The sequence below is a fragment of the Crocodylus porosus genome, unplaced genomic scaffold (genome assembly GCF_001723895.1).
Source record: "Crocodylus porosus isolate Cpor-Errol unplaced genomic scaffold, CroPor_comp1, whole genome shotgun sequence".
In the NCBI taxonomy this organism is placed as follows: Eukaryota; Metazoa; Chordata; order Crocodylia; family Crocodylidae; genus Crocodylus; species Crocodylus porosus.
In genome coordinates this window covers 104,488,896-104,500,439 of record NW_017728947.1, presented here as the reverse complement: position 1 = coordinate 104,500,439, position 11,544 = coordinate 104,488,896, and the positions used below count along the sequence as shown (strand labels likewise).

Genomic DNA, 11,544 nt, shown 5'->3' with positions numbered 1-11,544 from the left:
GTTAATAACAGGCCGCAGTCCTTGTGAACATTGCTGCCCTGGGAGGGAGGCTGCTGGCATGGCAGGATGGCTGCTGTCCCTGCCCCTTGCCGCTGATTGGCTGTGAGGGCTGTCCAGTCAGTGGCAAGGGGAAGGGCCGCATGACATGGGCCTTGCAGCCAAGCAGTGGTGAGGGGCAGAGCTACTGGGGCCCCTTGGCCAATCAGAGGCATGGTGAGATCCACTGCTTCACCTGCTGCCAGCCCCCTGGTCTGCCCACGAAATCAGCTGGCAGCTGCCTCTTCAGTAGACCCCTAGTTATCACTAAACAGGCTTTCCTCTCTTATGCAAATGAAGTGAGGAAACAAACAAGCCCCTCGGATTGAATTTGCCTTGCTTCATACACAGTGGTTTAAAAATGAGTTTTTTCCCGACTTTTTCAATAGAAGCAATCAAAATGTTTAATATGCTGCCTCTGCCCCCACAACATTCAAACTGCTGTGGTTAGCAGCGCTACTAGATAAGCGTTGGCCATTTGAATCTTACCTCAGCTAAAAAGGATCTGCAATGATCCCTGTTTAGATTTTATTTTATTTTTTTTTTAAAGTCTTGCTTGAAGCCGCCCAGCTGTCTGAAGTGCTGAGCCTCGTGGCTCAGCGCAAGGGGTGCAAAGCGGTTCCCCCAAAACTGACTTGCTGCATAGGAATTAGAACTTCAAGGAGCACTATGTGTCTGCTTCACCATAGCTAGGCAGGCTGTGTGCTCATCACTGCCTGGCTTGCTTTCCATTTTAATCTCACTTCATACTGTGAACCAGAATAATTTAAACACTCACAGTTTACAAACCTAGGAATTAGGGTCAAAGCAGCCAGCACTAATTTTCAAAAAAGTTTATAAAGAGTAGTTTAAACTTGCCTGCATGAAAATGAAATTAAGAGAGTGCATTTCAGATGAGTCTTTTCAAGCACCTGAGTGGTATATTTAGGTTATAATGCCCATCAGTGGAGGCTTTTCTCGCTGACCTCGGTGCATTTTGGATTGCTCTCTGAGAAGGCAGTGATGTGTATTTAAGTACCACAAAGCATTACAAACATATCTGAATGGGCATATACATAACTGAGTGTTCTAGGACTTCTACATATATTCCTTGTTCAGAAGCAAATGGTAAAACAGTCTATATGAAAACATCTGGGATTTTGTTGTAGTCTTTTTTTTAACCACCTTTTTTTTGCAGAAAAGTTATTTCACATGCTGAGTTCTTGCTACTGCTCTTCTGCTTTTTCTTTTCCTTTACCCTAGTAAAGAGAGCATGGCAACCTTGTGTTTGAATTTTCTGACTTTTCTTCATTGTTTTTTGGAATGGCTCTTCATGCATTTTATTTTCTTTATTTGTAAACTTAGATTTGAAGTGGTATTTGGGCTACAGGCTTGGGGGTTTTTTTAGAATGAAAAGCTTTTCTAGATTTCTTTTATATGACAGAGCCTGCTTGCAAATTTGTGGCAAAAAAAAGGAATTTTTAAAGGGAAATGGGGGTTGGGAATCATTCAGAACACCTAAAGTACATAGTGATTAAACGGCAGGGAACATTCACATATCTGTCACTTGGTCTCACAAAGATCAATACAAGGAGGCTAATCTATGGTACAGTAGCAGTCTACAATAACTCCGTACTATTATCTCTCATACTATTATTACTAGAATAAAAATTGCCATCCTTAAAATTTGAAGATATTGAGACACTCATCTTGGCATTCATCATTTCATAAGATGGATCAACTATGTTCTGCACATGCATACACACAGCTCAATATTCCCTAAATTATATTGCAAGCTGATCGTGCTGTCCAAGCAAATCTCTCCAATGTAGGCACACTTGGGCAGATGCTATCAAGTAAAATACAAAACAAGAACAAATAAGGTTAAGGATTTAGTGCAACAGGTTACCAGCTCAACTTTGTTCTTTGCAAATGTTTCAGCTCTGTCAGGGCTGCGGAGGAGGGCAGGGGAAGAATGTCCATGTCATAACATTCTTTGACATGGATAATATTGCCACAAAAATTTAATAACATGATTGCCATTTATAAATTATGTTGTGGGACTTCCTAATTCAGATAGCAGGGAAAGCTGTATCGTACGTAATGCTGCAGTAACAAGAAATTTAAGAAGTTTCAGTGTTAGGATTATAATGGGAGTATAAAAATAATTATAATCCTGTGGATCCCTGACTTGCTGCTCACTGGGCTATATTGATTTCTCTTGTTAAACCTTTTCTTTCAATTTTCTGTGAAAATGCCATATTGCCTCTGGATTGGGAAATGGTAAACCTTTATAGGCTAATTTCACTGTCTTGGGTGGAACAGCAGTTTGTTTATTTTGAACTCTTGATTGATCCTGATCATTAAAGGAGAACAAGAAATTTGCTCCAAATAGTGACTTAGGGACCTTGGTTAAAAATCTGAAACTAAGGGATTGGGCAACTTATCTTTTCAACTACTTTAAAAAGCAAGGGGAACCTGGCACTTGGCATTAAGTATGAGTTTTTACAATCTAGCAGTTGCATCGTAACAGTTTATAGAAGTGTCATACAATATTGATGCAGTAGTTGCATACACCTGTCTGTATCCTAAAGAAAAAAAAGCGAGAGTGCATTTATTGTAGGTACATAAAGTTCCTTGAAACACCGCGTGGCATTTTGACCTTAAAGCCTGCATGCAGAGTAACAGATTTGGTTAGAGGACGACCAGTTCTGCAGTTGAATCTATGCGGGTGGACCCTTAGGCTCTCTCAGAGTTGCCTTTCATGAGGTCAGTGAAGCCCCACATAGATGGATCTTTGGATACTTCGTCTTCAGTGGGGTTACAGGCCAGCCCTTTTGTCTCATGCACATCGGTCTGCTGCAGGATATGGGCCATCATTCAAAAATGTATTAAAGAAACTCCAACACATTAGACTTTCTTGGCTTATGCTGTGAATCCATGCATGTAAAGTTACAAATGCTTATAAACTGTTTTTTTATTTGGTGAATTTCAGAGACTCATAAAATTACTGTTTAATTGATGAAAATATGGGCTAAGTACAGACAGTCAGAGAGCCTGAGGATGAATTGATTCAGTCTTTGCAGGTTAGTCTAAGCTCCAAAGATTAAACCGAGAAACAACTGGACACATTTACTTTTGATTCAGGAAATGCAGCCACATGCCTGCAGTGGCTCAGGACAGAAGTCAGGGGGTGGGACGCTAGAACATGTCTCTCTTCCTGCTGCCCCCGAGGTCTCTGGGATTTGCAGTCCAGCATTACGGAAGCAGGGCTCTGCAGGGTTGCTCATCGCTTCCTCTTTCTGTTTCTAGGTGCCTCTGGGATTTGTAGTCCACAGTTACAGCCAGCAGTAACTTTCAGCAAGTTTAGCAGTGCAGGGCAGATTTGTACTGGGGTGAAGGGGGGCTTAACACCTCCCCCTGGCCCCAGATCCCAGCCAGGGTTTGCGGAGGTAGACAGTCCCTGCCTTTCCCCCCCGCCCCAACCTTTCTTTGCTGGAGTAGACAGCCCAGTCCAGGGCTTGGAAAGCGTGCTGCAATGGTGGGAGACTCTGATTTAACTTGAACCAGGAAGGGATCTGGGACATGTTTCATAAACCGGTTTGACCCAAATCAGCTACATCTGGTACTACATTCAACCAGGTTTATCTTAAATCCATTTCAGTCATTTTGAAACTAGTTTATGTGCACTGAACTGGTATTCTGTTACAGGTTTAAACCAGTTGCTGATGACTTAAACCAGTTTATGTGTAATTTCTGTCCCTAGCCATGGTGTTTAACCCTCCAAAATGCCTTCCCCACATTTATATGGTAGTGGCAATAAACATGGAGGTGTGATATTGTATAAACTTCTCTTATAACTTACTAAAGGCAGTTAATCATAACATGAGCTGCTTATTGATGACACAGTTGTCTGTGATTGATTAAAAGTGGCAGATTTATTTCAGCTTCAACTCTTTCCATTAGCACTCCTATCGACCATCTGGCAGTGGGAAACCTGACTTGTGAGATGGGCGAGGAACTTGTTAAAAAATTACAAGATTTCTTAAGGGCTTTTTTGCTAGTGGCCTGATGGCCAGAAATGTGTCACTTTGAGTTTAATGACTGGTTATTGTTGTGTGAAATTAAAGACACTGATGTTGGGTCATTCTGTAATTTCTCTTAGATAGTTAAATGATTATAAATTATTGTTTGATTGCAAATTGTGTTCAGTGAATGAGTGTTGCTTCTATGGCTTCGTTTCTTTCTTATTTGCATTTTGATTAGAACAACAGTAATTCTGTTTCTTGTATAACAGGGGCGTAACCTTATGAAATGGTAACTATGCAACAAAACCTAGAGCTTCGGGTTGAAGACAACGGTTAGATTTGAGTTTGCTCTGAAAATCATTTGCACGTAATTTTATCAGGGAGGAGAGTTTTAGTAACAAGAAATATATGTGCAATTTGTTAGCTGTGTCTTGAAAGCTAGAGTTGCCTGAACATGCCCAAAATGGTAGATGCATGTGTTGACACAAAAGAAATCAAAGAACAGTGAAAGCTTGGGGCATTTAGGAAAGTTTCTGCTGACAGCACTGAGAATTACATCACCATCTGAACCAGAGCAGCTGCTCTGTCCCCAGCATCCCCTGATGAGTAATAGCGTAGCAGGGCTCTTTGGTAAACAGCTTAATATGGCCTTTCTGCTGCAATACACAGTACCCAAGATACCAGAATATTTGATAGTCTTTCAGTTGCAGCTCCCACCCCACCCCTCCCCAAAGAAGGCAATTTAAAATGAAGTTTTAACTTTCTAATACCCCTCTCATGTCTAGATTTCTCAGTAGTCTTCGTAATGATTAATGTTATCTATGCGCTGCAGAAAGATGAAGTAAGGACAGAGTAGCAGCAATAGATATGAATTTCCTTGTCCAGCAGTAATATATTAGGTCTTCATCTAACATAATTTTATCCCGGATCTTTAAAGTATGCACATAACACATTTAAGTTCTCACCAGGAACATCTGCATTTGCAACTAATGCACAGCAATTATCTCTGGTACATATGTCCAGATTTATTGCTCTTGGGTGGTGCATTTGAAGACCTTGGACTGCAGCATGTTAAGCTGGGTCAGAGCAGCCCTGGCTGGCAGGGGGCTCGAGGGGTCAGCCTGCCAGCCTAGGGCTGCTCTGACTTGGCTCACTGTGCTGTGGAGAGACTGGCTCGGGCACGTGGGTGCTTCGGTGCAGGGCTAGCCGGCAGGCAGCCCCTGCACTGAAGTAGCCACATGCACCTGCCAGCTCCATCAGCGTCTAGATGTGCGCTTCTGCAGAGTGAAAAAAACTCCACCCTAGGATGGCACTTGTGCTTTTAAGTACTAACCTGCAGTGGAGTTGATTAGTTTACTCCATCCTAATAACACTTTATGTGTAGGTGCTGAGATGTTTACTGCAAAACTAATTAGGTAACTCCACAGTAGATGTCTCATGTAGACATGCCCACCATGGCATAGATTTCTTTTACTTGCTTCAGGCTTTATAACATTTAATGTAAGTATATAGAAGGCTTCCATCCACATACCAACTAGTGGTTCCTTAAGCATAATAGAGAGTTAACAGAATGATCAATGTTTCTTCATAAATATATTTCAGATGACTCTTGCACCACCTGACTCAGACTGCCCACTCCAATTTAGAATAAAATTAATGAAAACGTACACAGGCATCTAGGTAACAAGTTACTAGCAGATTATTAGAAATGGCTCCCTTGAAAAATATTCTTTATTTTTCAACTTTGTACAACGGTGGAAATTATAGTAAATGGCAATGTCAAGTTCAGGTCGGTGTTAGTAATTGATTCAACATTAAGCATAGAGAAATGACTGAGTCCCTTTAATTGCTGTTCATTTCAAGACTTCCTAATTGGGTTTGGTTTTTTGGTTTGCTTTTTTTGAAAGGTACAGAATTTTTGCAAATAAATGTAACACTTCTGTCTTTCCTGTCTGCTGCAGGTTTTGTCTATATATGCAGGTCATAAGAATAATGAATACTAAGTCTCTCATTTGTAGATCTCCTACATAATCACTTTTTGGTCCTGAGTGGTGGCTTTCTGAACAAAAAAATCAGAGGAAATTTAGTTAGATGACTGAAGGCATTGCAGATGATAAAATTTTGTTTAGTTACCTTTGTTCCATATATTTTTGACAGCTACCAGCATGATTAAAAGATCTGCTGTGCTGAATATTTCTGTGCGCACCCGTAAAAATATTGTTCGCCCACTCTGTCTGATGCTCAAAGGTTCAGTGGCTATCTGGGACAACACTATGAAGACGGCCTATAACTGGACAAAATGTAGATCTGGTACACTTCAGCTTATCTGGTTTCTGAAATGTCTTGCCTACAGGTTTCTCCTTGTCCTATTTACTGTTTTCTTTTTTAAACAAAAACTTTCTTTTTGGCAGCTACTCTTCTATTCATGCCATTTTTGGATAACTGACCAGACTTGCACACAACACCATCTCAGTGCTCTCTTCTGGATTGTTTGCCGGTTGTCTGCTTGAACACCATCTGTTCCTGGCAGAAGTTACCTTCAAATACCTAACAAAACAGGTCATGGGGAAAAAACAAAATCTTTCAGGATCTAATGTTGTTAACAGATTCTGTTTTTTCACCTTTTTAAAATGTTTTCCTAACAGTGCTTGAGGAAATTCAGACTTTTCAGGCGATTTCTCTCACTCCAAATCTGCCCTTGCCCAAGCAAGCAGTAATATGCAGCAGTATTCAACTTAGAAACATGTTTAATGGAATGCTACAAAGATGTGTTCAATCCAGTTGTATTTCATAACGGATGTGGAAAAAGGAGTTAAATGTATGCTAATGAAATATGTGGGAGACAACAAAGTGGGTGATGGTGTGTTTACCAGTAGTGATAGATATATATGTAGAGGGGTTAGACTTAGGGCAGGAAATAAATTGAGATGTATCTTGGAAAAATCCAAGCTAATGCATTCAGAGATATGCAATCTGAAATGCAGATATTCTGTGGGAGTGAAACCTGTAAAAACCATAGAGCTGAAGATGCTTTGAAGAGATAGCCGACTGCAAATTGGATACATGTCTGTAAGAAAGGCCATATGTGCAAGAAGCATCTCATCGTGGAGCTGAGAGTTCTTCCCTGTTGAACTTTGAGTCTGGACTGTTGTGCTCAGTCCCATGGAAATTGAAACCAGGAGGTATGATATTAGCATGACTTCAGTAAAGAGAAATGATGGTGTCTAGGAAGGGTGATTTATAAAACAAAATAACAATACAAAATTTGACTCAGGAGTGACTCGGACAGGAGGGGGTCTTATTATAAATAGTCTGAATGTTGCCACCTGTTAAATGAATAGCCACCCTTGTGCTGGATTTCAGCCTTGGAGCTTTGTTATCCTGTCAACAAATAGCATCCTCAAATGACCATAATGGCTAAGTACAGACTGTCAAAAAGTCTGAGGCTGAATCAATTCAGTCTTTGCAGGTCAGTCTAGGCTGCAGAGATTAAAATGAGAACCAACTGGACACACTTTCACTTTTGATTTGGGAAATGCAGCCACATGTCTGCAGTGGCACAGGTCAGAAGCTGGGGGTGGGGTGGCACTAGAGCACAGCTCTCTGGCACGTAGCCAGCATGGGCTGTGTGTTTTGCTGCTTCTTCCTGAAGCCCCTGAGGTCTCTGGGATTTGCAGTCCAGAATCACAGGAGCAGGACTCTGCAGGGTTGCTCATAACTTCCTCTTCCTGCTTCCAGGCGCCTCTGGGATTTGTAGTGCACAGTCGTAGCCACCCGTAACTTTCAGTAAGTTTAGTAGGGCAGGGCAGATTTGTACTTGGGAGAAGGGAGGCTTAACCCCCCTCCCTGGCCCCAGACCACAGCCAGGGTTTGCTGAGGTGGACAGTCCCTGCCTCTCTTCCCTCATTCCCCTCCCCACCCTTCTCTGCTGGAGTAGACAGCCCAGCCTAGGGCTTGGAAAGCATGCTGGGAGACTGATTTAACTTGAACCAGGAAGGGGTCTGGGACCCAAGTTTCATCAACTGGTTTGACTGATATCAGTCAAGTCTGATACTACATACAACCTGGTTTATCTTAAACCAGATTCAGCCATTTTGCAACTAGTTTATGTGCACTGAACTTGTGTTCTGTTATAGGTTTAAACCAGTTGCTGATGACTTAAACCGGTTTATGTGTAACTTTTGTCCCTAGCCAATATGTAGAATAGGAGTTCAAAATGCATAGTGGGAGGGGATTAGGTTTTTCTCTGAGGGAAGCAGTAGGTTTGGAGGTGTACAAGGCTGCCACACAATCTGCACCCAGAACTGCTCTAGAGCATGATCAAGTGAATTGAAGTTCACAGCACAGTGGCAACACTCTTATGAAATTTCTGGGACTGTTGGCTTTATGCAAGTGCCAGTCTCTTTCATGGTGACTCTGTGCAAGCCAGCACAGGGAGCTCTTCTGTTGTAGACTGGGATCCAAAGGCACCCTGTGCTGTGGCTTACATAGTTTGTCCCTCTGTAGCCCTGTGCAAAATGTAAATGGTGCTGTGGGCCTCACACTGGCCTTGGCATTACAAGTATATTGCACTTTTCATGGGTAAATCAAAGGCCCTTAGAAAAGTAAGGCTGACTGAATGGCCCTGTATGCTTTACTGCTGCTAAGAGAGCATTGAGATCCAAATACTAATACAGTAAGGTTGTGCTGATTGTACCAGGGCTGAATTTGTTTCTTAGACTTCTGTTGCAGGTAACAATGATATTAGTCATTTGGAAAGATTTGAAAACAGATTTTAAAGAAGTTTGTGCATACTGGATGCTGGTTTTTTTTCTCTCTGTGAGGACTGGCTCTTGCACACTGCTTCAGGTATTAAAGACAGCAGTAATCTCTCCTGCCTCTTAACAGCAAAGAAAAACTCCTGTAAATTGCAACAGCTGCCCCTGGTGTGAGAATTGTCTTGACCTTTTTCTGACATAGCTTCTGTTGACCCTTTTTAAATTGTTTTAGTCTCACAGAAACAAATCTAAGACTAATTATTTCCCAGCTCCAATTGCTGTCTTCCCAGATATTTTTTTCATGCAAAATCAAAATATTTACCAGAACATTTTCCCCTGGTTTTCCACTGCAGCAAGCATGAGGTAAAAGTACAACTTGATTTTCTGATCTTTCAGTTTGGTTTTTCGTGTAAAAATGGTTAGATGAAAGCAATTTGTTTGTTTGATAATTGCATTCAAGATGAACATCTTCTGCATCCTGCTGAAGTGCCACTCTACGTCCGAGGGCCTAAATGTCAAAATGCGTCCTCTAAATATTCGTATTAGTCCATATAGCCATTTTAGAAAGCAGCTCTTTTTTTTTTTTTTAATTCTTTAATAAGTACAAGCCTGTCCCTAAGTTCAGTAGAAAAACTTCATTTGCTTAGCAGGACAAATCTTTAGGCCAGTATTTTATATCAGGCGAGCATTCCCCTACAATATTAAGAATTTAGTCTCCTTTTTTTTAATTAGGAGTGTGGACACGCCAGGTAGACTTCCTGTTGAAGGCAAAACTTCAGCGTATACAAAATCATGTCATCTGAACCAGCCAGAATTTCAGACTGCTCCAAGCACAGGAGCCATCCAAGCTGCTCAAGTGCAGGAGCTCTGTGGATTTGGATCGCTGTGCAGTGATATTCGGAAAGTGATTCTGCATCTGTGTGTGAAGTGAGCCTGCAGCATAATTTATGACTTTGTCAGAGAGTGAGAGAGGGGGTGGAAAAGCCTGCCGAAAAGCACTTTTAATCGTGCAGCTTTTTTTCCTTTGAAATGTTTTTCTTTTATTGTATCTGACACCAGTTGAGGAGAGAGAAGGCTCTTGTAACCCTAATGCAAATAAAACAGCAGTTGTTTTTTTTTTTTCCCCCAAATCTCTATTGACTTCATTCCTCCAGGCTGATGAGCCTGACAGAGTTGAAAAATACAACTACTCATTAGATTTTTCCTTTGATTTGTGGGGCTCTATCAATTTACTTGAAGTATGGTTCTTGTTTGGTGGTGGGGAGGGAACACCGGCATAAATTCATTCGTTTGTCATTTTGTTTATCTGTCTATCTACCCATTCCCTTAAGGCTTTAAAACATTGCTTTTTATTTTTGTACTGTTGGTGAGAATCAATTGTGACATTTTCTGTTTAGGCTGCTAAAGGTTTTGGCAGATAGAACATGGATTTTGTCTTTTGATGGTGAATTCGATTCAGCGTTTATTGCGACATCCTCAAGTGCTTAAATGTGTAGTGATAGACAACGGAAACTCCCGCTGCGCAAGACTCAGCTAGGTCTCTACAGTAGTCCAACTGTTCAAAAAGAATTGGAACTCGTTTCATCTGTTTCTAATAAATGTGAAGCTTTCTTGCTATTTATATCAGTACCTAGAGCCAACTTAGTGTTTCAAGTTGACAAATACGGTACATCTAGCTTTTCTCTTCTTCCCTTCCTCACAATGATGTCAACCTGAAAAAAATGTCTTGTGAATCACAATTGATAAATTTCCGCGCTCAGACTGACTTATGAAACACAGAAACGGATCAAAAAGCTCCAGGTGGTGTCAAAGCTGCTTCATTGGCCCACATGGATAGCAAGAAAAGTTAGAGGTGATTATTAAGATTGCCACTGACGGCAGGTGATTGAACTTATCGTTAGCATGCGGCTGAATTTGGGTCATCTCTTCCATGTCGAGGCAGGAGAGGAAGAGGAAGCCAGGTTCATTGGTGAGGGTCATTGCCTGTTACTGTGCATGTCATTTGAATACTCTGTCCTTCATTTTGCAGCCTTCAAAGTGAAGACCGTAGCAGCGTTTCTCAACCCGCGGGTCATGACCCAAAAGTGGGTCTCAAGAATATATGAAAGGGTCATGAACAAACTTTAAAAATGGATTCTCCTTTAAAGGAGAAAAATGTGGGAAACTGGCTTTTCCCTTGCAGGCTGGCAGAGCTCCAGCCTACAAGGGGCTGCTTGGGGGCCCCCATGCTCCACACACCCCTCTCCCCCTGCCCCCCACAATGGGGGCTGGAGCCTGGGGATGGGGGGCAGTGTGTCGGGAGTGAGGGGCACTGGGTCGGGACTGGTCATCGATGCTTACAAATGGGTCCTGGTACAAACAAAAATTGAGAGCCACTGGACTATAGCACTAGTTTCCTTCAGGTATATTGTGCGGACCATTACTGGATCTTGCTAGCTGCTCTGATTCTGTGGTAATGGGGGGCACATGAGTTATCCTAGTCGGTAGAAAGTGGATCCTGATCTGATGGTCGCACAACTGCATTTATAATGTGCATGCCAATTGTGGCTGGAGCCATGGTGGGACCAGGTCAGGGGCATGCTCAGTGTATTTTACCTCGAGTGCTCTCTGACCCAGCTGCCCTGTGTTTTTCATATCCTCTTGCCTCGGACAGGAGTGGCCTGCACAAGGGCTTTCTGTGTAGGGCTGCCGTTTGGTAAAAACACCATCCCACGTTCATGCTGCTTTGCCATGTACATTTTTTC

The 11,544-nt window shown here is 42.0% G+C and overlaps 1 protein-coding gene across 2 annotated transcripts in view; it reads left to right on the top strand.

Moving 5' to 3' along the window:
* Positions 1-11,544, top strand: part of BRF1 (BRF1, RNA polymerase III transcription initiation factor subunit) — a 249,905-nt gene that overhangs the window by 210,276 nt on the left and 28,085 nt on the right. Inside the window, exon 14 of one of the 2 annotated variants that reach the window (XM_019550819.1) lies at positions 9,533-10,868. The exons of the other annotated variant lie outside the window; for it this stretch is intronic. Coding sequence (XP_019406364.1) covers positions 9,533-9,731 — 199 coding nt within the window. The 3' untranslated portion in view covers positions 9,732-10,868. Of the gene's footprint in view, positions 1-9,532; positions 10,869-11,544 lie in introns of those variants that run through there. 2 annotated transcript variants of the gene reach the window in all.